Consider the following 22062-nt stretch of genomic DNA (forward strand, 5'->3'; position numbering starts at 1 on the left):
TTTGCTGATTTCTAATGAGAAAGTTTTCTTTTTTGAAACATTTACTCTGATTATGTTTGAATACTCTTACTTTATAAATAAGACATCCTCTTTATTTGCATTTTGTAAAGTCTTTTATTTCCTCAAATTTTTGCTTTTTTCAATGTATTATATTTATGGTCTTTTCCAATAATTTCCTTTACTTAGGATTAAAGATCAAAATCGAAATCAAAGATATACCTAGAACCACTTTTTACCCTTTGTATTTCTTTATTTTCTTTGTGGGTAAGAGACATCAAAAGGAGAAACACCAGGCCAAGACAATTCCAAAATTATAAGTAGAGCAAGAACTTTCAATAGATACTGTCAGCTGAAGCCTCTCTAGAAATTTAATATTATCTGCTGAGGGGAGAAGTGACTGATCTGTTGCATTTTGTAAACTAAAATTTTAACTGTATGTTTGAATATTTGGTCTTTAAAATTGTTTTTTAGCCAACAAAGCAATACAAGATCATCTTCTAGAGGTGGAGCAATCCAAAGATCAAATGGAAAAAGAAATGCTTGAGAAAATAGGGAAATTGGAGAAGGAATTAGAGAATGCAAATGACCTTCTTTCTGCCACAAAACGTAAAGGTATGGCTAATAGATGCTTGTTAGTGACTTGAAATACTACAGCTTTCCTACATAAAAGTCATTTAATTTCAGTAATAGTATTTATCTGTCATGCTGTGATGTAGGAAACTCCATCGAGTTATATTAATAGAATTTGTTTTAAAATTAATACTCTTATCTGTATCTTTACAGAATCGGGCATATAAATACCATTTGATCACACACAGTCTTGTAAATTCCCAGGTTATTGCATGATTTTTTAGAATTAGATGTGTTACATGACTTTTTGATGTCATGTATTTAAAATTTTTATAGGAATTACTATATAATGTACAGTACATGTCACCTTGAAAAATTATTAATGGCTTTTAGTTTGGAATTTTACAAATTATACTAGATGTGTATTTGTTGGCACAGGAGCCATATTGTCTGAAGAAGAGCTTGCAGCCATGTCTCCTACTGCAGCAGCTGTAGCTAAGATAGTGAAACCTGGGATGAAACTAACTGAGGTAAGAATGGTATTAAATGTTGTTAAATTCTTTTTCTTCAGCAAATGTATACAAATCTCTTCAAAATTTAATTCTCCCAAAACTTATTTTTAATCATCTTATAATTAGTGGATCATTCTAGGAAAGGCTTTCTTTGGTTCCTAGTTCTGTGTAACTAACATATAGTAAACATTGCCATTTTGTGTTACTGTTAAAGAATGTTTATTATGAAACTAGATCAACTAAATATTTGCGTTGTTATGGTTAGATTTGAAACAACCCTTCGTCTACTTTCAGCTCTATAATGCTTATGTGGAAACTCAGGATCAGTTGCTTTTGGAGAAACTAGAGAACAAAAGAATTAATAAGTACCTAGATGAAATAGTGAAAGAAGTGGAAGCCAAAGCACCAATTTTGAAACGCCAGCGTGAGGAATATGAACGTGCACAGAAAGCTGTAGCAAGTTTATCTGTTAAGCTTGAACAAGCTATGAAGGTTGGTTCCATTCCTAAAATTTAGCTGTGGTAACAATACAAATGAGAAATGATTTACTAGGTATTTTTTTTTCTTAAGGTGATTGAGTCAGAAAAATCTAAATACGATTTTCAATAAACACGTTTTGAAAGTTATCATTATGTTATTAAACACTGCTGATCACAAAACGTCATACCTTTAGCAATTTTTATGTATTTCACAATTTTTATATAAAATTGTGAAAGCATTTTAACCTTTTTTTAATGCATTTGCTATGTTTTCCTTAGGATTCGCAACTAGAGAATAATAGCCAAATCTCCTAAAACTGCTCTTCAAATTAAAATAATCTCTGTGTAATAAAACTCTCCTATTTGGCATAATCATTCTTTATCAGACAGTTGTAATAGCCTGCCTAGAAATAATAATATTGTTTGACCGTAGGTAGAACTCCTTTTTTATACCATTTCACAATTTGGCGTGTCTCTATATGCATTATTTTGTTATTGCTCATTTGCTTATTAGAAGTGTTAATGAAATTCATAAAGATTTTTTCTTTTTAAGAGATACTGATTGAAAAAGAGGTTATACTCTGAATGTTTTGCCTTATGGTACAACTATTAACATTACTGAGGGAAATTGTCAAGATTTCTTGAACAAGTTTTATGGAGGAAATTCAGTTAAATGAATTTATATCTACTCTTCTAAACTGATAAATTGTTTCCCTTTTGTTGGAAAAGAATATAAATATATCCCTATTTCAAAATTAAATCTCTGTTGCTGTTATAATTTAGAAGTCAGTTTAAATCCAAGTACTTTATTATATCAGCTGGTTTTTTCTTCTTCATCAAGTGAAGTCTAGAAGTCCCACCTGCCTGAGAATATTGACTTTTTTACCAGCAGTGTAGTTTGCAAGAGAGCCCTTGGGTCCAATTAGATCTTCCTTGAATTTTTCTCTCTGTTGAAAGTGAGGGTTTTACCTGAAGCTTGTTATTGTCTGAATGAGAAATAACATGTTCAAATTTATACAAAACTTCTTTTTTAGTGGCTACAATATTATGTAGGATTTTATTTAGTGTATAAGTTGATTACTGGTGGTGTTTGAGTATTGTATGTCTTTATTACTTATATAAATCCTAGAAGGAAGTACAAAATTTTCACTTGAATTTACATTTTAAAGGAGATTCAGCGATTGCAGGAGGACACTGATAAAGCCAACAAGCAATCATCTGTACTTGAGAGAGATAATCGAAGAATGGAAATACAAGTAAAAGATCTTTCACAACAGGTTAGAATTTTTTTGTTTGTTTTCCTACTTTTAAAAACCTGACTGCCCAGTAATCTTTGAATCTGTTTGAAGGTATCTAAGATAGAACTACCATGTATGAAATTCTAATTAATTAGGATTAGTACTCGAGCAGAGTTGTACCCCCATTGTTTCTTTTCATAGCCCCTCCCTTTTTTCAAATGTTTGATAAATTTTTAAATTATACGTGTTGGTTGTAATAAATGAAGAAATAATTCAAAGATAAATAAAAGCTTTCTCCAATTTCTACCCCTCTACCCTCTGAAGTCCCAAAGTGTAGCTAAGTTAACACAGTTGTGTATTTTTTTCACATCCTTCTCTGTATGTGTATATACATGAGCATATATAAACATATGTAAGAATTATTTGATTTTACTGAAATAAAATTGGACTGTATGCATTATTCTGACACTTAACAAGCAAATCAATAAATTAATGTCTCATTCATATATTTTACCCTAATTTGTGTGTGTGTACATCCATGCAATGCACAAATGTAAAAATTTCACTTGAATGGCATTATATATATGCTTTTTGTTTAAATGTCTGTTTTTCATGCTCTGCCCTATCATATATACAAAAGCACACACAAAAAAATAGATATTTGTCTCTGTGGGTTTTATGTGATCACTGTTTTACAAAACTGGAGCCATGTTTTGGGAATTGTAATTTGGCTACTTTGTAATAAGTAATAGCCTTCAATACATACTTAAAAGTAATTTTATTCTATTAAAATTTGATTGTTTAGATTTTAATATCTAAGGATGCTTTGTTTTTAAAGATAATTTGAGGCAGTACAAGTTGAAGGTTTTGTAAGTAATGTTTTAATTTGAAAACTTTCATTCTAAACTTTTCCAGAATTGTAACTAATACTATTTTATAACATATTAAAACTTTGTTTTTAGATTAGAGTGCTTTTGATGGAACTTGAAGAAGCAAGGGGTAACCATGTAATTCGTGATGAGGAAGTAAGCTCTGCTGATATAAGTAGTTCATCTGAGGTAATATCACAGCATCTAGTATCTTACAGAAATATTGAAGAGCTTCAACAACAAAATCAACGTCTCTTAGTGGCCCTTAGAGAGCTTGGGGAAACCAGAGAAAGAGAAGAACAAGAAACAACTTCATCCAAGTAAGCAGTCACATACCTCAGCTTGTTGAGCAAACATTTATGAAAACCTCAGCTAGGCTCAGTGTCTCATGCCTGTAATCCCAACGTCTTGGGAGGCCTAAATGGGGTATCATTTGAGCCCAGGAGGTCGAGACCAGCCTGGACGACATAGTGAGACCATGTCTCAAAAAAAAGTAAAAAATTAGCTGGGTGTGGTGGCACATGTCTATAGTCCCAGCTACTCAGGAGACAGGCTGAGGTGGGAGGATCACTTGAACCCAGGAGTTTGAGGCTGCAGTGAAGCATGATCATGCACAGCACTCTAAGTGGGACGACAGAGTAAGACCCTGTTGCCCGCAAAAAAAATCTATGTGTTCCTAACAGTGCTAGATACTTGGGATATAGTGATATAGGGAGGAAAGAATTGAGCAACAATACCAAACAAAAAATTTCTACTCTAAGACAGATGTAATAAATAGATAATAAAATAGGCAAGTAGACAATTTGCATTCACTGTGATTAGTGCCTATCTGTGGGATCATAGAGATAGAGGACCTGTCCTAGATTTCAGGGAGCAGACCGGCTTCATGGAGAACCTGGAGAACCTATGTAAGAATTAGTCAGAGGTTTTTTCAAAATACATGTATAATGTCTTCTAGAAGAGGAAGAATGGCTAAGAAAGCAAGAAGACTAGAGTTTGGAGTGAGTGGAACTGATTTAATTTTTACAAACAGATTTTTCAGATTGCATTGGTAAGTATAAGTACCTGAGTCCTGTGTGGTGGGGATTTAAAAAGTAGTTCATAAAGTACTCAGCGTGAGAAAAAAGGATGAGAGAGACAAAAATGGTATGATTAATGGTAGGCAAAGATGCTTGGTTAATTACAGTAGAAATTACAATCAGTTAACTCTCAGTTCAGTCCTGTGAATTAGGCCAACTTTTTCTACAGAATCACTGAGCTTCAGCTCAAACTTGAGAGTGCCCTTACTGAACTAGAACAACTCCGCAAATCACGACAGCATCAAATGCAGCTTGTTGATTCCATAGTTCGTCAGCGTGATATGTACCGTATTTTATTGTCACAAACAACAGGAGTTGCCATTCCATTACATGGTAGGTTTTTATAAAGTTATTTTAAGGAATAATTTAGAAATGTATATTAAGGGATTAATTTTGCAACATAAGCAATAGCCACTCTAATGATGGTAGCTTCAAATTTGACTACCATATATAATTGCTTATAACATCCCATCAACTGTAAAACATACCATTATTTTATGTATTGCTAAAAAGAAATGCTTTCTATTGTTGAAAAAGGTGCATCTCAGAATCAATGAATTACAGTATTTATTTTGGTTATGTTTTAATGACCAAAACAGATATGTTTTAATAAAACATAAATATGGATTATGTTTTAACCCATAAATACTGAATTATCTCTAATAACCATCAAAAAATCTTAATACATTGTTTAGTAGATTCCTTATTTAAAAACTCCTATAATCTTATTGTTTCATTTCAATAAGTTTAGCTTGTTTATTTGGTAATAGTGTATTTGCAAAGAAGCGTTAAATTAAAGCTGATTTATGAAAGCCAACAAAGCATTTTATTAGTCTTTACTTTCCTGAAGCTTCAAGCTTAGATGATATTTCTCTTGCATCAACTCCAAAACGTCCAAGTACATCACAGACTGTTTCCACTCCTGCTCCAGTACCTGTTATTGAATCAACAGAGGCTATAGAGGCTAAGGCTGCCCTTAAACAGGTAAAGATCACACCTTTGTCCTGGGTTAGGTTTTTAGAGAACACAGTGTTACCTTCTCATAATCTCCAATATTTAGTTGCAGGAAATTTTTGAGAACTACAAAAAAGAAAAAGCAGAAAATGAAAAAATACAAAATGAGCAGCTTGAGAAACTTCAAGAACAAGTTACAGATTTGCGATCACAAAATACCAAAATTTCTACCCAGCTAGATTTTGCTTCTAAACGGTAAGTTTTCTTTTGTTTCAAATTAATTAAGTCTAAATGTTATACTTTACAATTCAAATCATTTAAATTCAAGAGCTAATTTGCAATAGTGTTGCTTTTTTTGTGAACCGTGTTCCAGAATGAGAACCTCTGGTAGTTCATTTTTTTCATATTGATTAATGATTCTCTAGGCAGTGCTAAGGGTTTAGCTTGTTTAATAAGTTGAGGCCAGGCGCAGCGGCTCACGCCTGTAATCCCAGCACTTTGGGAAGCCGAGGCAGGTGGGTCATTTGAGGGCAGGAATTCAAGACCAGCCTGGCCACCATGGTGAAACCCCATCTCTACTAAAAATACAAAAATTAGCTGAGCGGCAGTGATGCATGCTTGTAATCCCAGCTACTCAGGAGGCTGAGGCAGGAGAATCACTTGAGCCCAGGAGGCAGTGGTTGCGGTGAGCCAAGATTGGGGCCACTGCACTCCAGTCTGGGCGAGAGAGTGACATTCTGTCTCAGAAAAATAAAATAAAATAAAAATAAGTTGAAGTTCATGTGAGGAATGTTGGTAGTTTACCTTCCTAAGATTAAAGGACTTGTTTCGGTAGGACTTAATTCTTTTAAAAATGCACCAGATGATGAGAGAAATGAGAGCAAATTTTATTCCACCTTTTCTATTCTAGGTAGAAGAGAAGCAAGTGCTATGTAGTTTTAGGAGAATTAATTTTCTTGGTCACATCCAAAGAAATAATAAATATTTCATGATTATTTGTTATTAGATTCATTGAATGCTTGTTAGTTTAGTTTGTTAGGACAACATTTATTTTTATATAGTACATGATAAAACTGTTTCTGTTTTATAGCAGGCAGGATATATTGCAGGCAGTTACCCCTATACATCTAATAGTTCAGCAACCCCAATTAAAGCACTTCTTTTTTCTCTGTTGATAACTCTAGCCAGCCATTATGTAAGCTTTCAAGCACATAAGAAAATAAAACTGAGGATTATAGAAGAAAAAAGGATTAGCAAAAATCCATCACTAACCCTGTATAATAACTTAATTTGCATACTGCATTGTAGTGGGTGTCTGGTGTTATCAATATTGCATTGTCATTATTTTAAATATAATTGATTTTTTAAAAATAAGATTAAAAAGTTACTTAGCATGAAATACTTTGCTTACTTAGAACTTGAACCACTACATTTGGAATTGGGAAAAAAGAATGAAGGTTTTACCTTATTACACAAGCCACTTCTTCATAAATCATAAAATTAACCCCTTTCCCATTTAGAAAAAAAAAGTGCAGCTTGCTGCCAGTGCTCATTTAATTTTACATAAGCATGCTGTTTGAGGTTGAGGCAAATCTGACAGATTTTCAGTGTGAAAATAAAATAGAAAAACTGTTCCTGGAGTTATTTCTAAGCAGAATTCAACTTAACAGAAATATATATGATGTTACATTAGGATTAGAGACAATATTCTCAGGGCATTTGGGGAAATGGGTTAAGCTATTGTGAAATTTCTTCAAGGGATTAAGCTAGGATATCATTTCAGTTACTTGTAGAATTACTTTTTTCATACCAGTTATGAAATGCTGCAAGATAATGTTGAAGGATATCGTCGAGAAATAACATCACTTCATGAGAGAAATCAGAAACTCACTGCCACAACTCAAAAGCAAGAACAGATTATCAATACGATGACTCAAGATTTGAGAGGAGCAAATGAGAAGCTAGCTGTCGCAGAAGTGAGTCCAATATCCCTTGTCCAACTTGCATTATAAGTTGCATTTGACATTTCTTTAGTTTTTACTTTGAATTTTACTCACTGATAGGACTTAGGTATTTAAGAAGTTTGGAGGTTACGCCAAGTAATTAATACATAGTTTGCAAATAGCCAGTGTGCGTTAGTGGGGTGATTGTTTCTATTAAGAGAGAAGAGGGAAAGGAATTTGTTTTTCTGCTGGGCTAAGATATACTCGCAAGTCTTGCATTTCAAAATAAATTTGTAGGTCAGTGTTTGGTTCTAACAAAGACTTTTTTTTTTTTTTTTCTTTTTTTTTTTTCTTGAGACAGAGTCTCACTCTGTCGCCCAGGCTGGAGTGCAGTGGCACGATATTGGCTCACTGCAAGCTCCGCCTCCCGGGTTTACGCCATTCTCCTGCCTCAACCTCCTGAGTAGCTGGGACTACAGGCGCCCACCACCACACCTGGCTAATGTTTTGTATTTTTAGTAGAGATGGGGTTTCACTGTGTTAGCCAGGATGGTCTCGATCTACTGACCTCGTGATTCACCCGCCTTAGCCTCCCAAAGTGCTGGGATTACAGGCATGAGCCACCGTGCCTGGCCAGACGAATATGTTATTCATTCTTGCTCATCTGTAATAAAAAGCAATATAAAAATTACATTGCATTGAATTTATATTTCTGAATTTTAACTTGAATATAAATGTCCATTTGAAATTATTACTTTTAACTAAATAGTTTTGTGATGATAAATTTTTTATATAGTTTTCTTTGTTATTCAGTTATCTCTTCTGTCTTTGATCATTACTTGTAAGCTAGGTATAGTTGTCCCCCATTTTACCTGTGTAAAACAGACTCAAGAGCTAATGTATAATTTGCCTATTTTGGGACAGTCATGAGAGATGGGTTGGTTAGGACTTGAACCCATGTCTTATAATGCTCTTATAAGGCTCTATTCTTTATTTTTATCTTGCTCCAACTCCATTGTGAGGAGTGGACAGCAGCACTTTTTCAAACTGGTAGAGTGAATTTTATCATTGATCATTTATATGAATCTGTGTGTAAATATGAGTACTTGTGTGTAAATATGAGTACTTTGAGCTTTCAAAACACTCTCCCTGGTCCCCTTGAGACTCAGACTCTTGGGGTTGAGGGGAGGGAGAAACTTTAAATAGATCAATCATCACTTTTAAACAGGTACTTTGAAACCGGCTTGGATTCTAAAAGTTACATAATTTAATAGTAGTCAGGTATGAATGATTACAGCAGTCATGCAATTCTGCTTTCTTCTTCTCACATATTAAATTTTTCTTGCTGTTATTTTTTAAACTGTGGATTGTTAGAGCAAGGAACCATAAGTATTTGTAATTGAAAGATTTTTTCATTGATGATCCCCAATAATTTTTGCTTCGTATTTTAGCACATGAAACTGTTTTGTATTTCCTTATACAATGAGGAGGTATAGTCCCTAAGAGCATTAAAAAAAAGTAGTGATGTATGAATCATTTTAATTTTATAATCTTAATACACTTGACACCATGTTTTTCAGCATTTTTTATTTCATTTCTACTTATGTTTAGGTAAGAGCAGAAAATTTGAAGAAGGAAAAGGAAATGCTTAAATTGTCTGAAGTTCGTCTTTCTCAGCAAAGAGAGTCTTTGTTAGCTGAACAAAGGGGGCAAAACTTACTGCTAACTAATCTGCAAACAATTCAGGTAACCAAATAAAAAGCCTATGTAGAAAAAATGTATAAAAGTTAAATTTAGATTTTTTTATCCTCTCAATTTCCTTAATTAGAAAATTTATCCATCACTTTTGTCATCCATTATGATCATTGAATTTTGCAGTTTATTAAGACATTTAAATATTTTAAATAAAATATTGAAAGAGAATTGATTGAAACCATACATTGGTAAGTCCTCAGGTATATTTACAGTGTCCTGTGCAGTTTTACTATTTATAAGATTAATTCTTTGGTTTTTATTTTCTTTAAAACTTTGGGAAATCTGAATGACGATTTTAATATATTCCATCTCTTTCATGTATAATAGATGTTTTAATATGAAAAATACCAGAATACTTTCTTGATAAATACTGTAGATTTTAGCTGCTTCATGTAGAAATGGGTTGTAATACTGTAATTCTTTCTTGCCTTCAATTTTTATTTTTTTGTATTGCCTTTTTCTTAAGCATAACCAAAAATCTTTTCTTTGCTTTAGGGAATACTGGAGCGATCTGAAACAGAAACCAAACAAAGGCTTAGTAGCCAGATAGAAAAACTGGAACATGAGATCTCTCATCTAAAGAAGAAGTTGGAAAATGAGGTGGAACAAAGGCATACACTTACTAGAAATCTAGATGTGAGTCCATCAGAGTTCTGAATTTCTGTAGTGTGTTTATGTTCAGTAATTAATCTGGTGTGTGGACAGTCTGCCATCCAAGATGAAGCATGATTTTGAAAAACTTTGTTACTAAGTTTTTCTTGCCTCACTCTATACCCAGTAATTTTTTTATTGGGTGCCATATATTGTGAGTTTTACCATGTTGGGTGCTGAGTATTTTTGTATTCCTTTAAATCTTCTTGAGCTTTATTCTGAGATGCAGTAAAGTTAATTTAAAATGATTTGATTCTTTTGACTTTTGCCTTTTATGATGTATTAGGTGGGCCCAGAGCAGTGTGCATTCTGGAACTGAGGCCAATACTTTCATGAGTATTAGTGCCAGTGTCCATTGCAATTGTGGGGTTTTTTTAGTCTGGCTGCAGAACAGGCATTATTCTTGACTTTCTTTGAGTGATAGGTATTCTTCACTCTTAATTCCTTTGGACAATTCTTCCCCTGTCTGGGGTAAGCTCCTTATATATTTGCAGCGATCGCTACTCTGATGAATATTTAAGGAGGACCCTCTGTAGAGCTCCAGGGTACTCTGTGTGTGCAACTCTGCTGTCTTATATTCTGTTTTACAAATTTGAGCTACTTTGGTCTCCCTGGACTCTCAGATCTGTGTTCTCAATTCAGAGAGTCTCCTGGGCTCTGCCTCATTTCCTCTTCCCTGTGTCATAGCCTGGAAACTTTTAAATCAGTAAACCAAGACAATCTAAGGTTCACCTCTTTGGTTTTCTGTCTCAGGATCTCAGTTGTTTCATGTGTTTTGTCTGGTTTTTTTTGGCTGTTTCAGGTGTGACGGTAAATCTGTTTTCTGTTACTCTCTTGGCCGAGCTCCAAAGGTCTATGAAAAGATAGTTTGAACCTTTAGTTACTTAGGAACCTAAAGAATGTTATAAGATTAATGTATTTTATAGGTTCAACTTTTAGATACAAAGAGACAACTGGATACAGAGACAAATCTTCATCTTAACACAAAAGAACTATTAAAAAATGCTCAAAAAGAAATTGCCACATTGAAACAGCACCTCAGTAATATGGAAGTCCAACTTGCTTCTCAGTCTTCACAGAGAACTGGTAAAGGTAAATAAAATAAGTAGACCAATATAATTGTAAATAAACAAGTACTTCTTGGGATTATAATATATCCTGTCAGTAAATAGCCTAATTCTTTGTGAATGCTAGTAAAATGAAACAAACAAAAAAAAAAACCCAACTTTTTCTTTATATAGTGGTACTCAATTTTGGGCCTAAACTAGTAAATTTGCTGTCTTAAAAGATTCAGAATAGTTCGGCTTGGCATTTGATCAAGGTATGTACCCAGCTTTCTAATTCTTGAAACTATTTATTGATACTTTAAAAATTATTCTTTCTGAAGAGGGTTATTTGATTTTTTAACCCGGGCCCCTTGGAAATAAGGTTGCTTACCAAATCTGCAAGAATAAGTTTCTCTTAAAGAATGAGTTGATTTGTGATCTCCTTTAAAGCAGTATTCCCAATATTTGCTCGTTGGTAGCCTCAGATAAAAGATTTGTTTCATAGATTTTGCTTCCCTTTTTAAATACATCTTTCAAGTTCGAAGCATTTGTGTCTTAATAATCTTTCTATATGGTTTTATTTCTTTTTTTTTTTTTTTTTTTTTGAGAGAGAGTCTCGCACTTTTGCCCAGGTTGGAGTGCAGTGGCACGATCTCGGCTCGCTGCAAGCTCTGCCTTCCAGGTTCACACCATTCTCCTGCCTTAGCCTCCCGAGTAGCTGGGACTACAGGCGGCCGCCACAACGCACAGCTCATTTTTTGTATTTTTTTTTTTAGTAGAGACGGGGTTTCTCCATGTTAGCCAGGATGGTCTCAATCTCCTGACCTTGTGCTCTGCCCGCCTCGGCCTCCCAAAGTGCTGGGATTACAGGCGTAAGCCCCAGCGCCCAGCCAGTTTTATTTCTTAACACAAGGGAAATAAATAACTAATAATTGTGTGCAGACTTTCTGATTTACACAGTTTTTCAATGTATGGTGTAAAAGCAGTACACATTCAGTAGAAACTACTTCAGTACAGTATTTGTTCAGTAAATTACATGCAATACTCAACACTTCATTATAAAATAGGCTTTGTGTTAGATGATTTTGCCCAACTGTAGGCTAATGTAAGTGTTCTGAGCACATTTAAGGTAGTCTAGGCTAAGCTATAAGCTAAACTATGGTGTTCAGTGAGTTAGGTATATTAAATGCGTTTTCAACTCATGATAGTTTCAAATTATGATGAGTTTATTGGGATGTGACCCCACTGGGAGTAGAGAAGCATCTCTCTGTATCTGTCCATATATACAGACACATAAATATCTGATCCATATAAATAATGGGTGTATAATTATCTAGTAGATAATTATATACTTTCCTGTTGATATCATGTGATAAAACATTCTTTCCAATTCACAGTTTTCTGCCTATTTGATGTACTTACAATAAAAATTGGGCTAAATTTTAGATTTAAGATTTAGTGTTTTAGAGTAAATAATGTTTAATTATTGGGAGAACACACCCCCAATCTTTCAGCGTAGGTTCTTTCTATTTTCTATGAGCGTCGGCTGGCTGAGAAATAGAGACAGTACAAAGAGAGGAATTTTACAGCTGGGCTGCCAGGGGTGACATCACATATCTAGGACCGTGATGCCGGCCTGAGTCTCAGACCAGCAAGTTTTTATTAAGGGTTTTAAAAGGGGAGGTAGTGTAAGAACAGAGAGTAGGTACAAAGATCACATGCTTCAAAGAGCAAAAGCAGAACCACTGATAAGGATCTAACAAAGATCACAGGGCAAAGGGCAAAAGCAGAACCACTGATAAGGGTCTGTGTTCAGCCCTGCATGTATTATCTTGATAAACATCTTAAACAACAGAAAACAGGGTTCCAGAGCAGAGAACCGGTCTGACCACAAATTTACCAGGGCTGAGTTTTCCCAACCCTAGTAAGCCTGAGGGTTCTGCAGGAGACCAGGGCTTATCTCAGTCCTTATCTCAACTGCACAAGACAGACATTCCCAGAGCAGCTGTTCATAGACCTCCCCCCAGGGCTGCATTCTTTTCCCAGGGTATTAATATTCCTTGCTAGGAAAAGAATTTAGCGATATCTCTCCTACTTGCACGTCCATTTATAGGCCCTCTGCAAGAAGAAAAATATGGCTCTTTTTTTTCCCAGCCCCACAGGCAGTCAGACCTTATGGTTGTCTTCCCTTGTTCCATAAAAATTGCTATTATTCTGTTCTTTTTCAAGGTGCACTGATTTCATATTGTTCAAACACACATTTTACAATCAATTTGTACAGTTAACAGTTATCACAGTGGTCTTGAGGTGACATACATCCTCAACTTAGGAAGATAATAGGATTAACAGATTAAAGACAGGCATAAGAAATTATAAAAGTATTATTTGAGAACTGATAAATGTCCATATTAAGATGAAATCGTCACAATTTATGTTCCTCTGCCACGGCTCCAGCTGGTCCCTCCATTCGGGGTCCCTGACTTCCCATAACATTTAATAAATTAAGAATTCTGTCATTTCTTCATATAGCTAACTCAGTTTCGTGGAAATATTTGATTGTTCTCTTTTGAATATCCTTTTCTTAATTTTTGTAACAGATTTAAAATATTAATATTTGAATTTTTTTGTTTTTGAGGAAGTAACATAACAAAGTACCTGCTTTTATTTTGGTATTCGGCATGGATTGAAATATACTTTCTAAATATATCTGTATTTGAACCTTAATGCTAATTTCATAAGCTCTTTATAACAGTCATCTCTAATACTATTGAAAATGTTAATTTTAACAGAGCTGTTATGTCTTTTAGGTCAGCCTAGCAACAAAGAAGATGTGGATGATCTTGTGAGTCAGCTAAGACAGACAGAAGAGCAGGTGAATGACTTAAAGGAGAGACTCAAAACAAGTACGAGCAATGTGGAACAATATCAAGCAATGGTTACTAGTTTAGAAGAATCTCTGAACAAGGAAAAACAGGTATGTATAATTCTGAATTCAGAATTCAATCTCAACACATTTGTTAACTTTGTTTTTAGTAACTAGAGGACTGCTTTGTAAGGCATTCGTATGAATTAGACCAGGGTCATTGCCTTTAACCTTGTGAAAGTACTTGAGTCTCATAAGCCAGATAAAACAAAAACACACAAAATTCATGAAGCAAGGAGGTTATCCTTGCTGTAGGAATGGTCCAGATCAAATGTTGAGGAGACTGAGAGGTAGGGATTGTTATTTGTCTTCTGGGTATGCATGCCTTCACCAGAGAGATGGCATTTGTGCAGGCAAAGCCTTGAATGAAGGTATCTGTATAGGAAAATAGAGTAGAAAGGTATTTTACGTAATGGGAACCCTCAGCCATGGTAGAAAGGCTTCAGAAGATGACAATTTGTAAAGTGAGTAGTGAGGGGATACAGTTATAAATGTAGTTGATAATCAAATGTGAAAGGTTTTGAATATCATGTTAAATTATGTTCTGTAGGTTTATTAAGAGCCATTGATTTTTTTAACATGTCATAATCAGATTTTTTTTCTTTTTTTTGGTTAGAAAATTAATGTGGTAGATTGGAAGATACAGTGTTCATTTTGAAGGCTGTAGCAATAGTCTAGGGCTTCAATTTTAAAAGATCCTTTTGTGGTTGACATCATTGTAAATAAATCAAAATGTGTGAGGAAAATACCTTTCGTTTGTAGAATAGATGGATTTGGCAAGTGGATATGAGGATTGAGGGAGAAATGAGAGATTGGAAATTTCATTTCAAAAGAGAAAAATGGCCAGTAGCCAAGTTGAATGGTAAATGCTTGTAGATTTATATGGTGTTTTTGCTTGTTGTTGAATCTTCTAATCACCTTCGATGGATTCTTTTTTTAATATACAACAAACATTAATTTTATTACTTCTCAAATTAGTTTTGATTTGGAGAAAATAATTGTATGTCTTTAAATGTGTGTAATTTTTATATCCTACTGTTTGTAATATGGTAAAGGTGACAGAAGAAGTGCGTAAGAATATTGAAGTTCGTTTAAAAGAGTCAGCTGAATTTCAGACACAGTTGGAAAAGAAGTTGATGGAAGTAGAGAAGGAAAAACAAGAACTTCAGGATGATAAAAGAAGAGCCATAGAGAGCATGGAACAACAGGTAAATAGGTTAACCATATTAATTTTTTTTTTTTTAACTTGTAAGGATTTGAATTCTTTTAACTAAGTCATTAGTTGCCATTTAGTTCATCTCAACAGAAATTTATTGAACACATAGGCAAAATTTTAGTTTTATGTTTTACTGTTTTCTATACCTCTATATACATTTCCCATTGAAATTTTTAGACTACTTTACAGAAATAGGTATCAGTGGTTCTTTTTAAAAGCCCCTACCTGAGACTTGACTTATGCAAATGTTAGGGAATGGATATGGAGTTGCAAAACTGATTATATCAGGGTGTAAACATTTTAAATTTAGCAGCAGTTTTTTGGGCTAATTGGATCTTAAAAAATGAGACTTCAATTTAGTAACACTACAATACAGTATTTTCTAAGTAAGTTTGCAATTAATTTTGGTTTTAATCTTGTTCTTTCTGTTTAGTTATCTGAATTGAAGAAAACACTTTCTAGTGTTCAGAATGAAGTACAAGAAGCTCTTCAGAGAGCAAGCACAGCTTTAAGTAATGAGCAGCAAGCCAGACGTGACTGTCAGGAACAAGTAAGTATAGCCAATCATTGAGAAATGAACTTTGATTCTAGAGAATGATTCTTGAAGTATATGTATGCATTATGAGAACTGGTGAACCTTACAAAAATTCAAGGTAATTTCCACTTTTGTGGAACTTAGACAAGACAAATTGAAAAGTATAGATGAAGGCTAAAACATAGGTCAATATTCATTAACAAAGCAATCTTGACAATGGGAAAATAAAAACAGGACTAGGAGACTAAAATTTGTACTTGGCTCTCATTTGCAAAAATTATTTTACTATTGTCCTTCACTAGATCTGATTATAAAATTATAGATACAGTTGATTAGAGGCAACCTTTGCTAACAAAACAAGAACCTCTTGATAACATTGTTAATGCATTACCAAGTTTGTGCAGATATCTATATACTATTTATAAAATGTTTAAAAAGTATCATTATTTTGAGTGTATGTATGTATGTGCACAAAGTATTGAAGCTTTTTATAATTTTTTTATGAACAGGAAATGATAAAACAATTCAGGATTCAGAGTTACTAAAATGGTAGGATGGGATAGGAGTACATTTGAGCATATTGGTAATGTTCTTATTTTAAGTTGGGTGTCATGTTAATAGCTATTCATTTGCTTACTATTCTTTATTGCCTATATATATGTAACGTGTATATTGCTATTTTAAAATGTAATACAGGGAAGAAATGCTTCAAAGTAAATTTCATTAAAATCAATGGATCTATAATTTAGTACTTATATAGCTGAGTTATGTTTAGCTTCTTATATCAAAAAGTTTGTCCAAATTGCTACAGTCTTCTAAGCTTCATTTCTGACAGTTTTATAATATTAAGTAACTAAAGCATTAACTTTTAATTATTTTCTTATTTTGCTACATTTAGATTGTCTTTACTTTTATTATTTAAAAAGTCCAATGTGTATCTTTGGACAAGTGCTAACTAGTTTTATGGATTTTTAATCTTTGTTATCAATTGGGTAATAATTTCTTATAGGCTAAAATAGCTGTGGAAGCTCAGAATAAGTATGAGAGAGAATTGATGCTGCATGCTGCTGATGTTGAAGCTCTACAAGCTGCGAAGGAGCAGGTTTCAAAAATGGCATCAGTCCGTCAGCATTTGGAAGAAACAACACAGAAAGCAGAATCACAGTTGTTGGAGTGTAAAGCATCTTGGGAGGAAAGAGAGAGAATGTTAAAGGTATTATTGTAAATCTGAATAGAATGTTCTGTCGAATTGAAAGAGTTGTTTTTTTATTTATTTTATAATGTTTTGAGATGGAGCCTCGCTCTGTCACCCATGCTGGAGTGCAATGGCGTGACATTGGGTCACTGCAATCTCCACCTCCCGGGTTCAAGCAATTCTCCTGCCTCAGCCTCCCAAGTAGTCGGGATTACAGGCATTAGCCACTGCGCCTGGCCAAGTTGTTTTTTTTAAATGTGCATTGGAAAATCTGCTATTCTGATAGACTCTTGGCTTGCAGGATGAAGTTTCCAAATGTGTATGTCGCTGTGAAGATCTGGAGAAACAAAACAGATTACTTCATGATCAGATCGAAAAATTAAGTGACAAGGTCGTTGCCTCTGTGAAGGAAGGTGTACAAGGTCCACTGAATGTATCTCTCAGTGAAGAAGGAAAATCTCAGGAACAAATTTTGGAAATTCTCAGGTAAATCATGTTCTTACTGCTTCATTTCTGTGGTATAACAACTATGAAATGAAACTACAAATGCATAAATTAGAGAAGGAGATTATACACGATTTTGATATAAAGTTCATTCTTTTATTTGTCAAAGAACTCATAACTTTTAACATTTACACATATTAAACAAGTGACTTTAAAGTTGAATCTGATAGTAAGAACTAGAGCAGTTTTCTCTTGAAAAACTAAATGCCTTTCAGATCATTTTAGAGATAAACATTCTAAAGCCAGTGTCTATAAAAGAAAATAGAAATACATCTCCCATTATTATTTATTAATGAAAATGTGTAATAGTTATTAAAGTCAATGATTTTTGTCATCTTACCAAATTACCTACGTTTTGAAATGTTGGCTTTTTAAAATTCACATAAAATTTTAATATCTGTATTTTTGTAGATTTATACGACGAGAAAAAGAAATTGCTGAAACTAGGTTTGAGGTGGCTCAGGTTGAGAGTCTGCGTTATCGACAAAGGGTTGAACTTTTAGAAAGAGAGCTGCAGGAACTGCAAGATAGTCTAAATGCTGAAAGGGAGAAAGTCCAGGTAGGTATATTGAGCTTTAAGAAAGCACTTGTTAAATCAAAAGAGAAGCACTCATTTATATCTCTACCATTTAACGTAATATAAAATTTAACTTGAAGTAAGCATTCTTCTAAACTTGTAAATTCATTAAGCATTTGTTAAACACTAATATAGTATAGTGCTTAAAAGTAAAGGCTCTGTAACCAAACTGCCTGGTTTCAGATTCTAGCTTCATACCGTTAGCTGTGGCCTTGGGTACATTGTTTAACTTCCCTGCTCTTAGTTTCTTCATCTGTAATATTTGGATAATAATGAGGATTAATTGAGTTTGTGCACATGAAGCATTTAGAAGCATGTCTGGTATGTAGTGGGTGCTTAATAAATTCCAGCTATCTTAATTTATTATAGTTATGGATTATACGTGTGGATAGTCATTCTAGGATAAAGTGATTTAAACTGCTACAGAATATCTTTCTCACCCAAGGAGCAAAAAGTAGTAAAAACTAACAACCAAAGGAAAAGAAGCTGTGGTAGTGAAATGGATGATAATAACACAAGCTTGACTCCTTACCCCACACTACCACCCAAAGCTTATTGTTGAGTTACTTCATTCTTAGGAGCTACAGTAATATACCCCCACCTCTAGAAGGAAGGAAATTAAGATCTTAAAACATTTATCTTCTTTTAACTGATGAGTAGTCAAAATGACTGTTAAGAAGAAACCATTGAACAGGGAAAAGTAAATAATGAATTTTATGGGATTTATGTGTTCAGCAAAAGCTAAAGGTTCCAGAATTATATCCTGTTTAATTCAAATGTATCTCACCATGGAAATAATAGAGCCTCCAGTTCAATAGAGTTAATACTTGGAGGAAAAGGGACAGAATCAGAGTCTCTAACAAAGACTGCATATTGTTTCAGTCTTTTCCACTTCATTTTTTATTCCTTTGGGCTATAGAAAGTAAATACTAGAAAATGCCCGCCTACGAACAAGTTCATAGGGGGAAACCAACTCTTAAATACAGGAAGAAGAGAGTCAACAAGTAACATAGATTATATAAAAAATAATATAATGGGCCGGGCATGGTGGCTCATGCCTGTAATCCCAGCACTTTGGGAGGCCAAGGCGGGTGGATCATGAGGTTAGGAGATTGAGACCATCCTGGCTAACGCGGTGAAACCCCGTCTCTACTAAAAATACAAAAAAATTAGCTGGGCATGGTGGTGGCAGGCACCTGTAGTCCCAGCTACTCGGGAGGCTGAGGCAGGAGAATGGCGTAAATCCGGGAGGCAGAGCTTGCAGTGAGCCGAGATCACACCACTGGACTCCAGTCTGGGCGACAGAGCGAGACTCCGTCTCAAAAAAAAAAAAAAAAATTATAATAGTAATGTAATGTCTGTCTAAGCATGAACAGTGTAGCATGGCAACCATGAAATATGCTATAGCTTTAAAAATAGTGGGGGAAGAAAGTAATACCAAGTGCAGAAGATGGATAATTATAACCTATGAGAAGGAAGAAATTCTTCACAGATAATTCAGTAAAATTTCTCATAGCCAAAGTGATGAAACAATGGATCAAAATGAAGAGAGATTTCTGAACAAGAGGGAATAAACTGAGGATTAGAATAACATTTTAGAACTAATAAATTTAGTGCAGCAAGGAAAAAAAGATACAGAAAGGTAAATAGAGATTTGGATTAATGTTTTTACCTAATGTTAATACTTTGTTGGTGGGATTTGTAGCATCTTTTCACTTTTGTCTTTGTAATTCTTGTATTTGTTTAAAGTCTGCAGTTAGCATGCCTCACAGAAAAGTAAACGTGAACTTTCAAAAATTTTAGTTCTAAAAGTTGAAACTTAAATCCTCTTTATTTTGTCATAGGGAGGATTTGAGCTCATAGGAACAGGTAGACTTTCAACTATTGTTAGATGTTGGTATGTATATTTATTTGAAATGTTTAGGTAACTGCAAAAACAATGGCTCAGCATGAAGAACTGATGAAGAAAACTGAAACAATGAATGTAGTTATGGAGACCAATAAAATGCTAAGAGAAGAAAAGGAGAGACTAGAACAGGATCTACAGCAAATGCAAGCAAAGGTTTGTTGCTTGGTTATCAAGAGTGGAAGCATGTTGTTTTTAATAATAAATGAATTTTTACATTTATTGTTAAATATTGGCATGATTTTCAGGTGAGGAAACTGGAGTTAGATATTTTACCCTTACAAGAAGCAAATGCTGAGCTGAGTGAGAAAAGCGGTATGTTGCAGGCAGAGAAGAAGCTTTTAGAAGAGGATGTCAAACGTTGGAAAGCACGTAACCAGGTAAATGCAGTTAAAACTCTTCCAAAACATGGAAACACGTGTTTTTAATAATAGGGGAAACTTAGGGGAATAAAAATATTTGAGGAATTAGTGAAAATTACTGTGTTTATTAGTGAAAGTCTATTATGTTATTAATACATGTGAATACGTGACAGATGTTAAACTTATAACCCAATTTATGAAAAATTTTGGTTATATTATATATATTTCTAAAAAGCAGTTATTTTCCATAATTTTAAAGTTTTAGCCTTTCATTTTATCTCTAAAATATTTTTATACATGAAAATAGAAATCTGAGGCCAGACATGGTGGCTCATGCCTGTAATCCCAGCACTTTCTGAAGCCAAGATGGGAGGATTGCTTGAGCCCAGAAGTTTGAGACCAGCCTGGGCAATGTAGTGAGACTCCAACTCTACAAAAAATTAAAAATTAGCTGGGCGTGGTGGTACATGCCTGTAGTCCCATCTACTTGGGAGGCTGAGGTCAGAGGATTACTTGAGCCCAGGAGGTCGAAGCTGCAGTGAGTTGTGATCATGCCACTGCTTGCTAGCCTGGGTGAGAGAGGGAGACCCTGTCTCAAAAAAAAAAAGCAAAATAGGAATCTGTATAATTTATTGAATTTATTGAAGCACTTTAAAAAGACTTGTTCACTGGAACGTTTTTAGGGAGATGAAACCACGTAACATACTGTGGTTCGAAACTCCAGCCCTTTATTCAAACAAAAGGTTAGAAATCTGCCTTGCATGTATTATTTATATGACTTGAGAGAGTTTCTTAACCTCTTGGAGCTTTAGTTTTCCCTTATCACCTTTTGTGTGATAAAAATTTAACAAATGTGAAGCACATTACCTGGCATCTACAGAAGGTTTGTGTGTTTAACTTGTAATGCATTGTCTATATTTTTTTTCTTGTAAATGTCACTTCAATGAAATTAGGTACTTAATATTGAAAGTTTTGATTCTTCAGATCCCTTTATTTGGCTTCTTTGTAACTAATATGAAATGTTTATTCACAAATATGAAAAAATAATGAGCATTTAATGACATTTTATTTTTTTTTCCTCTTGTATTGTGGGTAGACTTCTTAGCCAAACAAGCCAAAGCTTAGTTTGATCTTAGTATCTTGTAGTTCCATGCTTGATTACTTTACATGCAGGACATCTAATGTAAACATAATCAGATATTCTGCCATTTTATTATAGCACATTTGTTTCATAAAACCTAAAAAAATCAAGTATGCATTTTTGTTGTTCTAGCATCTAGTAAGTCAACAGAAAGATCCAGATACAGAAGAATATCGGAAGCTCCTTTCTGAAAAGGAAGTTCATACTAAGCGTATTCAACAATTGACAGAAGAAATTGGTAGACTTAAAGCTGAAATTGCAAGGTATATGGAAAGAAGCCTTAAATCATATATAATATAAAAGAAGTTTATTTTACTTATTTACGTGACTCCCCAAGTGCCTGCCTCCTGGTTTTAGAAAGAATGGAAAGTGCTAGAGCACCTATATCTGACTTCCATCTACTTTGTAGAGTCAAGCAGTGATTTAATATTATGCCTTTGTATATAAAATATATATTAGACTATCCTCATAATTATTTCTCTATATTTTATTTTTTAAAGAGCTACTCAGTAGAAGTCTGAAGCTAAATTTACAGCTATCAAAAACTTACAAGGAGGTTTTTTTTTTCTTTTGGTTAGCTTATATTTGTGACTCTATAAGGGAAGTG

The 22062-nt window shown here is 34.0% G+C and overlaps 1 protein-coding gene across 2 annotated transcripts in view; it reads left to right on the top strand.

Annotated features, from left to right (window-relative positions):
* Positions 1 to 22062, top strand: part of TPR (translocated promoter region, nuclear basket protein) — a 61590-nt gene that overhangs the window by 14404 nt on the left and 25124 nt on the right. For both annotated transcript variants that reach the window (XR_004667269.2, XM_003815594.6), the window contains exons 11-31: positions 472 to 612; positions 1009 to 1100; positions 1377 to 1574; positions 2731 to 2838; positions 3762 to 3988; positions 4917 to 5080; positions 5598 to 5731; positions 5808 to 5956; positions 7515 to 7677; positions 9256 to 9390; positions 9895 to 10035; positions 10977 to 11142; positions 13904 to 14070; positions 15075 to 15227; positions 15669 to 15785; positions 16780 to 16983; positions 17267 to 17451; positions 17881 to 18028; positions 19971 to 20108; positions 20201 to 20332; positions 21588 to 21718. Coding sequence is in view for 1 of the 2 variants with exons in the window: in XM_003815594.6 (XP_003815642.1) it covers positions 472 to 612; positions 1009 to 1100; positions 1377 to 1574; positions 2731 to 2838; positions 3762 to 3988; positions 4917 to 5080; positions 5598 to 5731; positions 5808 to 5956; positions 7515 to 7677; positions 9256 to 9390; positions 9895 to 10035; positions 10977 to 11142; positions 13904 to 14070; positions 15075 to 15227; positions 15669 to 15785; positions 16780 to 16983; positions 17267 to 17451; positions 17881 to 18028; positions 19971 to 20108; positions 20201 to 20332; positions 21588 to 21718 (3193 nt within the window). In the remaining variant the exon portion in view is untranslated. The remainder of the gene's footprint in view (positions 1 to 471; positions 613 to 1008; positions 1101 to 1376; positions 1575 to 2730; positions 2839 to 3761; positions 3989 to 4916; positions 5081 to 5597; positions 5732 to 5807; positions 5957 to 7514; positions 7678 to 9255; positions 9391 to 9894; positions 10036 to 10976; positions 11143 to 13903; positions 14071 to 15074; positions 15228 to 15668; positions 15786 to 16779; positions 16984 to 17266; positions 17452 to 17880; positions 18029 to 19970; positions 20109 to 20200; positions 20333 to 21587; positions 21719 to 22062) is intronic.

This window comes from Pan paniscus, chromosome 1 (assembly GCF_029289425.2).
Source record: "Pan paniscus chromosome 1, NHGRI_mPanPan1-v2.0_pri, whole genome shotgun sequence".
Classification (NCBI taxonomy): domain Eukaryota; kingdom Metazoa; phylum Chordata; class Mammalia; order Primates; family Hominidae; genus Pan; species Pan paniscus.